The sequence below is a fragment of the Colossoma macropomum genome, unplaced genomic scaffold, assembly GCF_904425465.1.
Source record: "Colossoma macropomum unplaced genomic scaffold, Colossoma_macropomum, whole genome shotgun sequence".
Classification (NCBI taxonomy): domain Eukaryota; kingdom Metazoa; phylum Chordata; class Actinopteri; order Characiformes; family Serrasalmidae; genus Colossoma; species Colossoma macropomum.
In genome coordinates, this window is record NW_023494795.1 from 3,013,645 (window position 1) to 3,031,445 (window position 17,801).

At 39.3% G+C, this 17,801-nt stretch overlaps 1 protein-coding gene across 1 annotated transcript; it reads right to left on the reverse strand.

Moving 5' to 3' along the window:
• Positions 1-12,260: 12,260 nt before the first annotated feature.
• Positions 12,261-15,896, reverse strand: atf3 (activating transcription factor 3). Its single transcript, XM_036581207.1, has 4 exons — positions 15,769-15,896; positions 14,966-15,216; positions 14,457-14,564; positions 12,261-14,005 (listed from the first exon to the last, which is right to left on the reverse strand). The coding sequence occupies exons 2-4, from the start codon at positions 15,206-15,208 to the stop codon at positions 13,748-13,750; spliced, it is 609 nt and encodes a 202-aa protein (XP_036437100.1). The 5' UTR covers positions 15,209-15,216; positions 15,769-15,896; the 3' UTR covers positions 12,261-13,747.
• Positions 15,897-17,801: the final 1,905 nt, after the last annotated feature.

The window sequence follows — 17,801 nt, forward strand, 5'->3', positions numbered from 1 at the left end:
TAAAGGAACTACATTTCTTGGTGGAATGCTTGTGTTTGTCGATTATTATTAATAATAACTTATTTTTTTTGAAAAGTGTGTGTTGTATCATAGTTTATGTTGCCTGCCTTTTTATAAAAGCAATAAGCCACTTGAGACCATGTGTTATTGCGATTTTATCATGCGTCTCTCTCGTGGTTTATTGCTTCAGTGATTCGTTTTTACACGACCGTTTTCCATTCCTTACAATTTTGTTACTGTGTCTTTAAGACTAATATATGTAAATGAGCTTTGCTCTGTTTGGCTGTCCTGTATTCAGCCTTATTCAAATGGCTGCCTGGGCTGAAACACTCCTTGTAACTTCAGTGTGAATGGGCGGGGCTAAACTGCTGTAGGCTGAATAGGCAGGTATATGTCAGTGGGTTGTCTTCCATGACGTCAGCTGTGAATTCAAAAAGTTGCTGTTTTTGAAGCTTAGTTAGTATATATGGACTATATGGACTGGAAGTAACAGTAGAAGTGGAAGTAGTGGAAGTAACCACATCACTCTCTTTTATTTCAAAGAACTGGGAAAAAAAAATTGTTTTTCCAAGATATGCAGCCTTCAAAAATGTTCTCACTTGCATTTTGCAAGGATAATTCTTCAATTGACAGGTTTTATTGTACACAAACCAAGGAAAGTTCATGTAATAGACGGATGTAAACATTTTCCAAACAACATAATTTTCCATCATTTACAGAAGAGTCGTTGTATTTATTTGATGATAAAATCATTTTTACCAAGGAGTGCAGAGAAGCCTAAACCATCCTCAGATACAATCATTGTTACTTCACTTTAATAGTGACAGTAAAGGTAGATCTAAAAGTAGCTTCCAAAGAAAAAGGTGAACAAGAGTGAAAAGTTCAAAAACTCCTACAGTAGAACTTCTTAGTACATAGTTTCTGTGGTAACTGAAGTTTGTTAAGTGCTACTTTATTCCTTTTAGTCTAAAATAGCACGATAACGAGTGAAAGAAGTGAGAAATATGAGTGACAGCAAAGGTCCATCCAACAAAACAAAGTAAAACCATGAAACTCAATCTAAGTACTCACTTAAAAAAGATGGTTCTTCAAGGGTTCTTTAGTAAAGGGAATGGTTCAGTTTAGAACCATGAGTTTTGAAGCTTAAATGGTTATTTGCATGGTAAAATGGTTCGGCAGATTGATGGAGAATGTGATGTATTGTTACCATGTCAAGCTTATAACAATAGAAAAATCCTTTTTGATACCATATAGAACTATTTTCAAAACACTTCTATATAGAACCACATACAACACATTCTCCATTAATCTGCAGAACCATTTTATCTTGCAAAGAACCTTTTAAGCATGAAAAGATTCTACATAAAACTTCTGTTTCTAGATAGAACCATTTGCTTTACTTAAGAACCCGTAAAGAACCATCTTTTTAAGTATGTAGAGCTGGAAAATATGACAATATTTATTATTATTGTGACAAATCATATCACAAAATGCCGACCATATCACAGATATCGTTGGTGCTTAAAAACACTTCCCAACTACATGTTTGACTACAAAGAGAGCATAATTAGTTCTGTTAAATTGGGTTTAGTGCAGCATATTATGTGAAATGTTGAATGCAAATCACTGTATTTATAGTTTTTGATGATATTTTTAGTGTCAACTTACTTTATTCCAACTTACCAGACGTCAGACAAGATACAGTGTCTTTCTTATTGTGGAATCTTGTAGATTGACCTTAACTGTTGTTTTATGGTTGAGTCGTCGATGTGCTTTTGGTGAAATTTTGGTAGGCCAGCCGCTCCTGGGAAGGTACCACTGTTCCAAGTTTTCTCTGTTTGTGGATAACGGCTCTCACTGTGGTTCGCTGGAGCCCCAGAGCCTCAGCAGCAGCTTTGCAACCCTTTCCAGACGGTAGATTTCAATGACTTTGTTTTGCATCTGTATTTGACTCTCTTTAGAACGAGGCATCATGTGCTGCTTTTTGACACCTTCTAGCTGCTTAACATGGCCAGACAGGTTCTATTTAAGTAATGTTTCGCTTCAACAGGCCTGGCAGTGATCATGTCTGGGTGTGGCAGTGAAATTGAACCCAACAGTCAACTGAATTTGGTTAACTGGTGTAGTAGCTAAGGGCACAATTACTTTTTCACATAGGTGCCAGGTAGGGCTGAATAGCATTTTTCCTTCAATAAATAAAACATTCAAGTGTGACAATACCTCTCCATAAACGGACCTGTCCTGTTAATCAACCTCTCTCTCTCTCTCTCTCTCTCTCTCTCTCTCTCTCTCTCTCTCTCTCTTTCTCTCTCTCTCTCTCTCTCTTTCTCTCTCTCTCTCTCTCCTTTATTTGAGCCCCTGAGCGACGTTTGCCCGAGTCACCAAATGGAAACCACCAGAGCTGCTAGAGCCACCAGAGCTCCATCTCCGTTGGCTGATCTGCACCGTTTTGACCACCATGAAGCTTCATGCTGTACAAAGCTGTGCAAACCTCACCCTCATGAACTGACCCTCCTGCTGCTGCTGCATAAACTCAAACTATCTAATTAACCGTTGCTCCACCTGTTTTTCCTCGTTTTGTATTCTATTATTTTATTCTAATGCTGTTTGCGATCCGGTGTCGACCAGAGGAGGATGGGTTCCCCTTTTGAGTCTTGGTTCCTCTCACGGTTTCTTCCTCTTGCTCTTAGGGAGTTTTTCCCTGCCACTGTCGCCACTGGCAATGCTCATGGGAGCTCAGACCCGGGTTTTTCTGTAAAGCTGCTTTGTGACAACACCTGTTGTAAAAAGCGCTACATAAATAAACTTTGATTTGACAAATATGCAAAAACAGAAGAAATTTGGCTAATACTTTTTCACAGCACTGTCTATACCTTGGCACATCATATATCACTAAAAACCCCAAAAGTATCATGATATTACATTTTTGCCGTATCGCCCAGCTCTACATCTAAGCATTGGGCCTGTCATCGGGAGATCCCAAGCTTGGCTGGGAATCCAAGACAGCATAAATGGCGTCACTCAGTGCGATGCCAGCCACATGGGCATCTTTTAGGTAACATCACTAAATTGGCAGTTACAGTTCTCTTCCAAGTGTGTTGAACTGTTCAACTATGTTTCTGTGCTTAAAAAAAGATGTGGTGGTACGTCACGTGTCTCAGAGGAAGCAGTTAAAAACTCCTGCAGTGGGACTTATTAGTACAGCCAGCATTTGTCAGCACAGGAACTCCAGTCTGCTGGGTGCTGTTCTATTCTTACTGGTCTAAAACGAAGTGATAAAACGTGAAAGTGAAAGTTAGCGGGTGGAACTAAACGTGACTAAATTAGATAACAGCCCAGAACAATGTAAATTGTCCCTGAGGTCATCGGGTTGTCTTTGATTTATAGGATCACACAGTTTCAATTTTGTTTTCTTTCTGAACTACATCACAGTTTTAATCTGCTTGTGCTTTTCACCCAAATTATATAGATATTCAACCCTGCTGATGTTTCGTGCTTGTAGAGGAACCCTTTTTGGTGCTACATAGAACTATTTTTGTTAAAAGAACCATAATCAACATGTTTCCCATCACACAGAACTATATAACACTGCAAAGCACTATTTATACGTTCCACTGTTTTATAAGTGTAGAATTCTTTGCAAAAGAACCACTGAAGAACGTTTTTGAGGGTGAACCTGAGTTGATGTGTAAATATGGACTTACCTGTCCAAACAGATATGGAAGCTGATAAGCCAAGAGTGAACCCTACTGTCCTTTCTATCTCTCAAGAATGTGGCCAGATACAGTCTCTTAACGCCAGAGGGGAACTTTCAGCGCCTTCAGAGAAGACCTGATAATTTACGGGAACTGAAAAATAAATTTCTGTCATTTTTAGTTAATTTTTTTCTTAATAGAATCATACTTGTAATTAAATTCCACAAGTATTACAGTTCTATTCCTCACATTTTTAAATTCAATTTTGGATGGAAACAAAAAAGTTAAATTCTTAGCCTCATGTGGCTCTTTTACTGCCCTGTTGTGGCTCCACAGCAGAATCAGGTTTGTAGGTAAAAATAAAATAATCCTCCTTTACAGTAAAATAAAGCTCTGCTGATCGTTCAACACAGTTTAACAGTAAATGGTCTTAAACTCTGGAGTTAATGTAGAACTGCTAATTCACCCTTTAACCCTGAAGATTAGCGCAGACTGCTGGTCACCATAGCAACACAGACGACAATCTCGCCTAGCTAGTAGCTGACGAAACGTCAAAGAGAAAGATTTAGGACCAACACTGATAATTTGGAGACTAAGGAACTTATTTGCATTTGCTAAAGCTTAAAGCAGAGCAGAGTAAGTCTGAGTTTTTGTTTATATTATATGTTTTAGCCTTTATTAGTACATTCACACATACCGAGACATATTTACAGCCAAGATGGTAACATAGAAATTTGTGGCTCCCAAGGTGGTTTGATTTTTGTTGAATGGACAAAACGCTGACCTCTGCTCTGGGACTTGGACTAGAAGTCTTAGAAACCTCACTGGCTGAATATGACTGGCATAGTCAGTATGTTATTAGAAATGGAAAACAGCATCAGCAGCTCTTTTTCTGAGCTCACTACTGAAAAAGTCACTGTGAAAAACTGGTCAAATATATGCTAATGTGTCTGTCACAAGCTCCAGGTAAAACATGGAATGTCTTCTAGAAGCTTGAAATGTCTGTGTTTAATCTGGACTGGCCAAAAAATGCTGATCCGAATCACCGTAAGCTTATTGCTAAAAATGAGCTAGATTCCTGTAGGGGGCGCTAGTACAGGTTAGCATTATCGTAGAAGTGTTTTTCCCTCATGTTTTGACCGAATTTGGACATTTCTATCCCAAAATGAAGGCCTCGCTCTAATAGTCGTGGTTCTCCTCTGCTCAACATTACTGGACATCGTCGCTGTCCAGTGAAAACCATGTATCTCCGTTTTTGTCGATTTTTATTTTGTTTTTGCCCTCTCCTGTAAAGTCACTATTTTGGAGATACTTGTTTTTCTTTGGACAGCGACGACATACGTTTGTCAGTTCTCTGACAGAAAAATACTCATGTTTACAAAGGCTTAGTGTGGTTAAAATAAAACTACTTAATTAATTAATTAGGTGTAGGCCGCTCTACCCACCTCTGCGTATGAGGTTTCTGATGTTTGACTGTATGAAATAAAAACTTTTAAGAGGAATAAAGACTCAGGCCAGCACTACATGATGAACAATATACCGCAAAGCCTGATTTACTCTCAATACAACCTACTCATAACTGCTCCGTCACTGACCTTTAGAGCACATGTCCAATTCAGTCTTCCTTCTAGAAAAAAATTCTTCCGTGCAGCTCTAAAAATAACCTGCACAATGCTGCAACTGCACATAAGGAAGGATGAGGGCTGAAAAACACCCTCTGAGAATTTCCTTGATGCTACCTGTCAGACTGTGATGTAAATTAAATCAGTTCTGAAAGCTCTGCACTATGCAAATGCAGTTGTTTGGTTGAAGAGGAGGAGAACGTTGAGTCTCCTCCACCTGGAAGAGCTTTTCTTTTTGTCATAATCGTAAATAATATGGCTTCTTCCTGTTCTGTGAGTTCTTGGTAATATCTGTAGGTGTTGCCCCCACGTTTCCGGAAGCCTTTTGGACCTCTGGGGACTTTTACAGGAAGTACATAAAGAATGTGGACCACATTACAGAGCTAGAACGTTTCCTGGAGCTCATCCATAGGTAGAAACAGAGATATTGTTGCTTTTCTACCAGGAAGGATGTTGTCTAGACACGATCTTTAAGAGATGAGAGTGAAGATTCTGCAGGCTGGAATGCCACAAGTTGCACCTTCACTGACAGCTGAGCGACGATTTCATCCCACCTAGACGTATACGTTCTTAGGAGACTCTAGGATTATATTTCATATATCATCACTGCCCCCCCCTCAAAACCCCCCCAAAAAATCCCAAAACCCAAGTATCTCCAAACTGATAACTTTATAAGAGAAGGCAAAAATGTTCTTTCTTTTTAATGCAAGTTTAAGTGAGGAGATTTTATTCCAAGCAATTTTGAGCATTTATTATCAATTAATTAATTTTTCACACAATGTAAAGAGCAGCTGCTCTTTGCTGATGTAGATAAATAAAAATGGGGAAAAAATGATCAAGATATCAAATCTACATTATATAATACATTGTATTTATTCTATTATAATTCATAATTATTTATAAAAGTTTATAAATGTACATAAATAGTTATGCGCTTACAGTCGTCAAAATTTTGCCACCCATTGGTCAAATAATACATTTTGTTGATTTTCTAAGTGTAAAAAGTAACAAATCCTCTGCAGAGAACACAGTTCTGCACATTTTAATGCACTATTACTGTTTATTTGCTGAAATTAACATATTGGAAAATGTCTGTGTTAACAATAAATGATAAATTGTGGCACATGCAAAAGATACGGCCTTATTATAGTTTATTTTTTTATTTTTAAGTATGTTAAACTCGGCAAATAAATAGAAACTATGCTCTAAAATGTGCTTATAAATGTCATATATGCGTGTGTCTCTGTAGAGGACGTGTTCACTTATTTTCGCTCAGAAAATTAACATAACGTGTAATTTAACTGGGACTGTCCAAAGATTTATGTACGACTATATCATCTCTTTGAAATGGCGACTTTAAAGAAGAGAGAAAAATGTTCTTCACTTATAGTGTAATTTAAAGGGGAATTCCACTCATTTATGGAATTTTGGAAATTTGGGGAGTTTCTGCATTATTCAGTGTGTTACTATGGAAACACAGTCAGTCAGAGTGGTTTAAAGAGAAATACTTTCTAGGCAGAATTGTTGTGATAGGAACCAGCCTCCAAAACCTCTTCACAGAAAGATATTACATGGAGTGGCTGTTGCTGTAGGTTTAAGATGAGGTTTATGTCTAAAACATACTTTTAGATACATTCATGCCAGAGATATACCGGCAAAATAATGATGAACCTCCCAGAGAGTAATTGAAGTCAAGTGAAGGTTTATTGAAGAATTCATTCAAAGAATCGTAAACACAGACAGGCAGAGTCAAAACCATCAGAGCTTCCCATGAAATGAGGCAGAAAGTCCAAAACCACAATCCAGATGTCGATAACATAATCCAGGAGCAAGAGGTCATAACCAGAGAATACATACAAGGAATAAACGCTCAGAATCGCCAGGAAAACCTTAACAAGACTTCACACCGAGCTTAGTTCAGGGTTCAACTTAAGTCAAGGCCAAGTCTGAGTCAAGACCAAGACCTGGATACATAGAGTACGAGCCATGACCAAGACTTTGTAGTAGACGAGTCCGAGTCAAGAATTTAAAAATAAAAAGAAGAAAGAGAAAAAAATAAAATTCATATATATATATATATATATATATATATATATATATATAGTGTTGTATTTTATAATGCTTAGTAAAATAATATATAGTCAAAAATATCAGTGATTATTGTTAATATTATAGTCTTAGGCTAACTTTACATTGTAACCTTTGCAAGCAAATGATGCTCAGCTTATTTTCTGTTCTTTCTTCTCTAAGACTAATTTAGAATTATTTTTTTATTATTAAATGAAAACATAGTAATAATAATGTTTTGATCATAGAATTTTGGAACCAATAAACATCAACAGACAAATAATACCCAGTTACGCAGTCATGGAAAAGATCAGTTGGATCCTCAACTGGCAGCAAACAGATTTTATTTAAACGTGTAGGGAAATTAGTGTTTTATTCTGTTTGAAGGTCTTATTGATGAAAAACATTGTTTCCAGCTACTTCAGAACGAGACACTGCCCTTCGCTGATCTCGAGAACAATTTCCAAGTCGCCCTAAGATTGGGATCAAATGATGTCCAGACAGAGACAGCTAACTTACGGTCTCAAGACTAATCTTGAGACCAAGACTGGACTCAAGTGCAACAGTACACATGTAGGTCCACTGGCTTTGGATAGTAAACAAAATGGGTATATCTGTCTGGCTCAGGGGTCGCAACACAAATATTAAGAAGAACCATTTTGTTCTTTCAACAAAAATCAAACCACCCTGGGAGCCACAACACTTTATATCCATTTTAGCATCTTGGCTGTACGTATGTCTCAGTATGTGCTAATATACTAGTAAAAGCTAAAAACATCATTTAAACGAAAACGCAGGCTGACTTTACTGCTCTGCTTTAAGCTTTAGCTCAGCTGTAGCCACTTTTCTCGCATCTCCAGCAGGAAACTTTTCTTGTAAAATGTCTCTCAACGTTCGACTTTTTACGAGGCTGAAGTCGCTTCTCGTTCGCCAGCTTCTTGTTTGAATTTTCCTGTTCCACCTTAAATGTGTTTGACAGTTTCTTGTTGCAGTTCAAACATGTCAATAAACCAGCTGGAGTGATTATGAACACAAATATGTCCATGTGCCTCAGAATTATCAACGTTCATCTTAAATCTCTCTCTTTGCCGTTTTGTTAGCTACTAACTAGGCGAGACTGTTGTCTGAGATGCCAGCAGTCTGAGCGCTGATCTTCAAGGGTAAAGGCTGATGAATTAGCAGTTCTACATTAACTCCAGAGTTTAAGACCATTTATTGTTAAACTGTGTTGAACGATCAGCAGAGCTTTATTTTACTGTAAAGGAGGATTATTTTATTTCTACCTACAAATCTGATTCTGCTGTGGAGCCACAACAGGGCAGTAGAAGAGCCATATGACCCCTGGTTCCTATCACCACTGTAAAGTAAGGTAGGTTGGTATGTTTTTTCGGATGAGTGATGCTGAAATTTTGAAAAATCAGTACACTTCCCCCGATAATCCAGCAAGTAATTTTGGACCATTTCTCTATGTAACTACATACATCACGAAAATCTTCAAACACTGTAAAGAGCAGCTGGCGTTGTCAAATGATGTTTTGATATGACAGTGACGTTTTATCGCATTACCACATCTAACAGTTGCGTAACACTGTGTAGGATGTGCACTTTGCAGGTGAAATTCCATGTACTTTTGTTTATTATTCTCTTTTTTATTCGTACTGTATACAGTAAGCAGTGCCCGTGCTTTAAATGCCTCTCAACACGGCAGTCGCCACCCTGATCTCTGTCAGAAAACATTACATCAGAGCCAGAAAGTTTCCAATGATATGCTTGTGTTTGAAACTGGGGCAGTGGCCAAGTTGACTAATATCCTGAAAAGGCCAAAGTGCGGTTGTGGTATGCTGAAAGACGGCAAAGGGCCGACAGATAAGATCCTTCACAAATATTTATTACTGTCTACCCATGTGTTATAAATGCAGTTTGGACGCCACCTTTCGAAAGTCTGGGGTTTTTCAATAGGCTGATGAACAACCTGGAAAGAAGCTGATTTGTTCTTCATCAATTTCACTACATCTTTCAGATTTGATTCACTCTATGCGTTTGTTTCAGTTTATGTAAGTGTTGAGCTTGCAGAGCTTTTTGAACAGTTAAGCAGAAAGACGTGCTTGAAAAGGAACATTTGAAATTCCACACTGAATTCCAGGCATTGAGGCACTGAAGTAAGCAAACGCATGCAATCTTGGGCAGAGTCACCAGTTCGGGGAGATGATTCGGGCAGAATGTTCGGAACCATGGTGGAAGTTGACACACACACACACACACACACACACACACACACACACACACACACACACACACTTCTCACAATCTCTCATCCGAGGCTCTTGCAACACACTCCTTACACTTCATCAGCTGTTATGGTGCAACATGTGGCACCACTGACTGGGTTGCATCATAAATGTGTTTTCCTGCCATAAAAGATAAGAGTAAATAAAAGAACAAGTTCATCGGAAAACAACAGGACGAGGAAGATAATCGCATATGCAAGTGCTTTTGTTACACGTAAGATAAGAGAGGGTTTATAATTAGAATCTATTTCATTATTACAAAGTACTTTTAATGCTTCAGACATGTAAGATAGACATCCTGTTGTGCAAGCATTCCTTTAACTCTTTAACCCTTTGAAATCACAGGCTTGTTATTTCTTAAGGCTTTAAAAAAGGATTAACTGGGTTAATTTAAAATTTTTAGAATTTTTGGGTTTTACATTTGTTACCTTATCATTTTAAGTTTTGAATGAATCCTTAAGTCATTTCAGTGATGTATGTATTCCTATCCTTTACTTTCTTACGGCGCTCCTTATTGAATAATTAAAAATGCTTTTTAACCTGTTTAACCTGTTGACAGATACTTTACTGTACAGATTAGTGAGTGAAACTAAAACATAAACCACATTAATATGTTAATATGTTATCTATCCTGCTCTCACCGGGCAAGAGAAAGAAGGTAATATTGAAAGATAACTTGAGAAGTTCACTGCCAGCATTTTCCAACCTGGAAATTACCAAACAGCCTGTTGTGTAGTTAATTCCCTGTGAATCAGAGCCCCACCAGCCCTGTGCCGGTGTTTCACTATCATTTTTCTGGGTTCTGTGTAGTTTCTGTGGAATTTCAAAGGGCTAAAGGGAGGTAATGGTACTTTTTCAAAGCAGCAGCCTCCTGAAATTGGTGATTTTTTTTGTTTTTTTAATGGGAAAGGGATGAGTCAGATGTTGCTGACAGATTTTCTCTTTAATGGGAAGATAACGCCTAGTGATTCATGCCAGGCATGACTGGCATAAAATGCTTATTTAGCCTCTGACCTGAAAACCTGCATGTGTCAACATGTACACAGGGATAAGTGTACACTTGTCCCGCAGCCCACTTAAAAGAGTTCACATGACACAAATCAGCTGCTTTCAACAAACTGCTTTCACATCAAAACCTCATTTCCATGAAGTAGTAGCTCAACTTAATGAAGTATAAAGTGCTGTGCAAAAGTCAGAGACCCTTCATTTATTGGATTTTCTGTCAAAGTGGCAGTTAAATACTGGTTTTTCAGGGGATATTTTAAAATAACCCACTTGCATAAGGAAGGTGAATGAAAGGAGTTTCTAAAACTTGAGTTCAAGAAATTATTTAAAAATACAAACCAAAATTGTCACAACTGGATAAACAGTACTTTAAAAAGTTAGCTGGCGATAAGCTGTCACTGAGAAAAGCTGAGCTGTTGGCGTTCTCAGAACAACGGACTGTCGCCCCGGAGCACGATTAAATTTGTTATTGGGATTATTTGGGAAACGCAACCAACTTCCAAGACTGAACTTTGAAGGTGTGGTAAAATTTCCCTGTAGTTTTGTTTGAAAAACTTCAAACAAATCTCCTGAAATAAATGAAAGTTGTAATAAAGGCAAAGGGTGGAAACACTACATTGAAAAATTTGATACTATCAGGCTTCTGTGAAATTTTCTGTTTCTATTTCTTTTTTTTTATTTGAGTTATGTTTTGATATACCAGTAAAGCTTAAAATATTAAAACTATTTCAGTAAAATCCTTTCAATTTCAATCTTGCACACCTGGACACTTTATTTCAGTACCAATATACACCGATCAGGCACAACATTCTGACCACCTCCTTGTTTCTACGCTCATTGTCCATTTTATCAGCTCCACTTACTATATAGGTGCACTTTGTAGTTCTACAGTTACAGACTGTAGTCCATCTGTTTCACTGATACTTTGTTAGCCCCCTTTTACCCTGTTCTTCAGTGGTCAGGACCCCCATGGACCCTCACAGAGCAGGTACTATTTGAGTGGTGGATCATTCTCAGCACTGCAGTAACACTGACGTGGTGGTGGTGTGTTAGTGTGTGTTGTGCTGGTACAAGTGGATCAGACACAGCAGTGGTGCTGGAGTTTTTAAACACCTCAGTGTCACTGCTGGACTTAGAATAGTCCACCAACCAAAAATATCCAGCCAACAGCGTCCTGTGGGCAGTGTCCTGTGACCACTGATGAAGGACTAGAGGATGACATCTACAAGGTGGACTGACAAGGTGGGAGTGTCTAATAGAGTGGACAGTGAGTGGACACAGTGTTTAAAAACTCCAGCAGCAGCGCCTCCTTGTACTTTCATTATTGCACTGCTTTTTTATCTCAGATTATATATCTTATTGCATATTTTTGTATATTTATATTTGTATTTTTGCCTGTAGATAGATTCTATCTATCTATCTATCTATCTATCTTAGTTGCTGACATTTAATAACAAAAGATTAGCTGATCTCTACAAACAGCAGTTAAAGACTCATAAAAGGTGTATTTTTTTAATGTTTTATTATTAAAGTGTCAAAAAAAAACAAAAAAAAACACAAATAACCAAAATTAGTCATTAACATCACTTCAGGTTACACTTTAATATCATTTTAAAACCAAGCTTCATATGAACAGTACTTGTAAGTGCATGTGAACAGCTTGAAGTAGTGAAACACGGCTGAAAAAAAAAAAAAGTCTGACCACCAAAAGCTTAGCTTCAGATTGAAAATGGCAGACAGTAGTTCTGTATTCTGTTCCTTTTCAAAAGTACGACCCGAAACAAACAAACAAACAAACAAACAAACATAAAAAGCTGTTGACGCCTGCGTCTCTCATCCCACATGAATAAATACATTAAACTTTCTTCTAGTGCTCAGTAGTCTGCTTTGAAACCGTAAAAAAGCCAGATTCTCTTGGTTTTTTCTGCCATTCTGTTTGAAACTGAAATTCAGTGTGTTTCAGTTGGGAAATGCTCGCCACAGGCTTACACTACCCAGTTACCCACTTCAGGCCTACCGGGGGATTTCTGCACCACAGATTCTTGCAGAGCAACACTGAAATAGTTTGACAGGAGTGCTAAGACCGTATCTGAAAACATCTTAAGAGCTTTATACCATGAAATACCTTTAAAGGTAATGGGTTTGTGCATTTAGGTCAAACCACACGTCTACGTTATGTAAAAAAATACAGTATAACATTTCAAAACACATACACGACTTACTACGGACACAAAAAACTCCAAATACTTCTTGGACAGTAGGCATAGCCAGGCTATCGCACTCGCGGCATTGTAACAAAACATATTTGGACTTCTGAGATGATAAGAGGAACAAGCTGAGTGGTGGAAGTTCAAAAGAAGAAACCTGCTTCTACGTAACTCGCTCTTTGCTCTAATCCTCAATTAGCCAGCAGTGGCTGCTAACACAAAGTCCACTTTAGCTCTGTTTCCTCGTTCCCTTTTTCTGCCCGTGTATCCTGCAATACATTGTGCATGTCCTGAGAGATTAGTGTAGCAGCTTTGAGTACTTTCATGTGGCAGATTATAGTGACAATTAATGTAGCAGAAGCCACACATGACTATGGAACTACGTCGATAACTTCATACTTCATTCACTTCAAATTATCTCGTTCTACATCAATGAACTGGAGCATGATCTTCCACCACATCCCTCACAAAACACAGTGAGTTCAGTTCGGTTGCGCTTCACTGGACTAGCGGTCCTTTTTTGCAGGGATACCACCGGGATTACAGATGCTATAAGAGTCGGTTTACATCAATGAAATCACGCCGCTACGCCAGCCAACGTGATACCATGCTTTGGTGCACGTACAGAGGTTCCGTCATTCAACAGTGTACAGTTTTAAATAGCATACAAAGTAAAAACACATCGAATGTCCTTCAACGTTAGTGCTTTAACAAGAGTTCCATCGTGAGCATGTGGGACGCGCCCACCTGCTCCCTAGTCCTTAGTCCCTTACAGCAGGCTCCGGATCGGATCCTACGATATTCCTTGGCAGAAACTTGCTGAAACTTTATCACAGGAGCGGGACGCTTCTGCAGTCCGTGCCTCAGAGATGGCTGCAGGAGGTCGGCACGGCGGAGGGGTGTGCTGGTCCGACGGTCAGGTTCAGACCTTGCAGGGTGGTCTCCTTGATCTGCTGGATGAAGAGTTTCCTCTCGTCCTCTGGCGTCTGGCCGTTCTGGGCACGTACGATGCAGGTGGGCCGGTGGAGGTTGAGCATGTAGACCAGCTGCTGCTTCTGGTTCTTCAGCTCCTCGATCTGTGCTTTCAGCTCAGCGTTTATGGACTCCAGCTTCTCGGACTCCTGCAGAGTCGACAGGAAGAAAAACAATTTTATTAAAGTCTATTTATAAATATTACACTGAAAATGCATCGAATTCACTTGACTTAAATATGTGCTTCATTTCCATATGAACAAACTACATGACAACCACACAATTTTGGCTTTCAGTTAACTTTATAAATGTCTAATAATTAGATTAAGTACACAATTAATTAGTGAACCTCTTAAAAACTCAGGTTTTTTTTGTCCAATTTTCTCCCCAATTAATTTATCACCAATTCACACCTGTTCAAAAACTCAGTTACTAATCTCAATGCGGATTATTTTATATCTACTGTAAGACTAATATGTAACTACATGGTTATAAGAATGGAAATGTGGCTTTAAGAGTTTAATCAGTTGATCAAAACTCTTTTCCCCTTTTTTATATCTTTGTCTTTTCTCTTAAAACACGTTCCTGACCGACTCCTACCTTTTGCAAACAGTCTGTTTTCTCCTTCTTCTTGTTTCTACATTTGGCAGCAGCAATTTTGTTTCTTTCACGCCTTCTTTTCCTCCGATCAAGCTCTTCAGAGCTAAGCTAAAGGGGAAAAAATGTATTGGTTAAAAAGGTCAACATAGATTTTCTTCCATAAATTAAGATTTCACAAGATTTTGCTTTTAAAAGTTGAAGCAAAAAAGTAAACAGGCTATTTATAAAGTCCTGAACCCAAAAAAAGGAGAGTGAAAGAGTAGGAAAAGTTCAGGCAGCACTAGTTTAATTCACAACCTATCAATTCAGATCACAGATTAAACTAAATTAAGCAGTGCGAACGTTTTCTGCTCTTTAAAGTTGTCCCTATAACTTGTCTTACCCCACAAACTGGCCTTAACCACTCACAACACCCTAATCGATTCCTCGGAGAACATATCCGAGTCAAAGTAGCTGAATAACTCAGAGGAGGGCACAAACGGAGGAGGAGTGAAAGTGGCTGAGGTTACCTCTCTCTTGGCGGGCGGCTCGCTGGGAGGAGCCGAGCACGAGCTGCTGGAGCTCGGCGCGGCGCTCATGCCGCTGGAAAGCCGCTTGGTGTGGATGGCGTAGCGCAGCTCCTCCTTGACGAGCGGGCTGAAAGTGGCGAAGTCGTCCAGCGTGAGGGAGCCCGGCGGGGACAGACAGGGCACCAGAGCGGACGCGCTGATTTCTGAAGGACCCAGACCCAGCCCAGGGTGCTGAAGCATCATTCTGAAACCTACAGACAGCGACAGGTTTCTCGATTAACACCGGCGGGGAATTTACACGTTCCCAAAAAACACCTAAATAAATAATACATATAAAAAAACGGTACGCTAGATAAGCAGGTAGCCTTCACGAGGAAGATATAAACTGACGTATGGAAAATACCATAAAAGTGCTAATTTTAACTGATTATTCTTTATTATTTAGCCTGTTTGGTTCAGGCTAGTTAGTGTCGGTCACACTGTCCACGCGTTAATCCGGTCCAGGCGGCGAGCCCCGGTTTACCTTCTCCGCGCGGCGACTTCGGTGCGTTTTAGACACATTTTCGCTGGACTACCTGAATGAAAGTCCTCTCTAAAGTCCTCACAGTTACAATGTAACCGGCCAACACAGAGAAAAACGCGCGCCTTTAACTTAGACGGGAAAGCGCGGTTAGACGGGAAAGCGCGCCGGAGCGCCACAATACCCACAAACTTCACGTCCACATTCAGTTTAGCCGCCTGGGTGAGAGAGCTGAGCTGAACCCCCCCCTCCCACCCCCTCACACCGGAGCGCGGTTACTCACCTTGGTCTGAGCGAGCGTTTGACCTGAACTCAGCCCTCGACTTCTTCTATACTCCGCGCGGCGGCTCCTCGCGCTCAGCTGGGAAAGTTACAGCTCTCGCCGGTGCGTTGCATCACCCCTGTTTTATAGTAAGACTCGCCGAGGCATCTTACTAGTAAAAGGGGGCCGGGCCTGGGTGACGTCATCCTATTTATAGCCCTGAGAGCGGCTTTGCTCTGCGATGATGCAATCAGGCAAACCCTCTGCACACACACCATAAGTGGACAGACGGGCTCAGCCCCTAACCCCCCCCAAAACCCTTCACTGCGAGGGAATGTAAGTCGTAACATTTCACACTAATGAGCAAATAAAGGCATGCCAGTCTAATGACTTGGGATTTTAGGTATGCCCTCTTGAATCGTTACCAAAAACAGCAGGACTTCAGCTCAGCTCAGCTCAGCCTCCCACCACAGCTAGCCTCGCTCCGTTAACCCCATAAAGCCGTTTGAGATGAGCCCATGAAGCAGTGCCATATTCATATAGACCGCTGACTGACCAGACACTGAAAATGAGCCACAAATATAAGCAGGGATCTGAGGACGGAGAGAGTTTCTCGAGGTAATAGCTGTATTTCTGTGGATCTATTTTTGCTGGCGGAGGTGTAGAAATGACATGGAGATCTGTTACTTAAAGAGATGTTTTAACTGTTTCTCAAAACGTCTGTATAATTAAGGCGTTAATGTGTAAACAAAGCGGTTCAGAGCGGTTTGGCGAGAAGTGCAACGTTTTAGAGAAACTTACCAAGTTAGAATGGTTCACAATGGGGCTGATAGGAACCAGACGTCTGAAGAGGTTAATACCTCTAAAGTCTACCTCATAGAAGTTATTACACAAAATTGTTTGTAATACGCTTCCATTATGCCTGAGACATTGTTTTACGATGACTTTGAGATCAGGTTTCAGTCTAAAACCTAGATTTTAAAGACAAATTCGTGGCGTAGAGATACATGTAGGGTGTTGTGAGGCTAAATAGTCCCAAAGAAAGCTATTTTTTTAGATATACCACTGTTTTACCGTTATTAGCATTACATATAAAAGTCAGAAGACACATGTAGGTTCACTGGTGGTTTTGGATGGTAAATAAAATGGTTATATTTGTGCTGTAGACATTGTGAAATCTGGTTTCTATAAATAAAAAAATATATAATAAAAAAGATCTTAATATTTTTGTAGTTTCTCCCAAGACAAAGCTGCTCAGATCTCAATAAAATCAAACATCGTGCTCAGATTTGCCAGAATAATAACACTCATCTTTATCTGCTACTAAACACAGGCGCTAAACCATTCCTCATCCGAGACTTAGAACTGCCCTAATTTTGATGCCTCTTAGTTTGGATAACTTTTATAACTCTGATCTTAGCCAGAAGTATCTCATGTCTGCTTTCTGCCTAATGCTGTTTCTCTTAAGGAATTTTAGGTGAATCACCCGCACATCTCCAGAGCCATAAACATCACATTTGACATTTGAGCTATAAAATTTTCCTCCAGGCTGAGTCAGTAAATTTATCTACAATGCACCATTTCTCAACTAACCAACCTGAATGATTCTGTTTACGTCTCAACGATCTAATAATGCAAAAATTTTGAAAAATTGGTGGAATTCCCCTTTAATGAGCCACAGTTTTTAAAGCTCAGCAGTACTGTACTGTTACTGTGCTGTAAACTCTTAGGCACCTAAGCAGACTGTTTAAATCTTTTTATCTAGGCAATATGTATATATATATATATATATAGCTGTTGTCAGAAGAAAACCTCGTATCTCCAAAATGGTAACTTTACAGGAGAAGGAAAAAACACACTCTACTTTTAATGTAAGTCAATGGAACCAGAATTTTTTCGAAGTAATTTTGGGCCACTTCTTTTGGTCCATTCATCATGAAATTTACACATAATGTAAAGAGCAACAGGCATTTTCAAATTATGACATAAACTGAAAATAAACTGGAGACACAAGGTTTTCTTCGACAGCAGCGATATGTGTCTGTTATAATATA

What these genes read in the sequence shown, in the direction of transcription:
- atf3 (XM_036581207.1), bottom strand. Translation starts at nt 15,208, where the DNA reads ATGATGCTTCAGCACCCTGGGCTGGGTCTGGGTCCTTCAGAAATCAGC. An exon ending in AGCCGCCCGCCAAGAGAGAG is followed by an intron (nt 14,565 to 14,965) that starts GTAACCTCAGCC and finishes TTTCCCCTTTAG; the next exon opens with CTTAGCTCTGAAGAGCTTGA. An exon ending in AAACAGACTGTTTGCAAAAG is followed by an intron (nt 14,006 to 14,456) that starts GTAGGAGTCGGT and finishes TCGACTCTGCAG; the next exon opens with GAGTCCGAGAAGCTGGAGTC.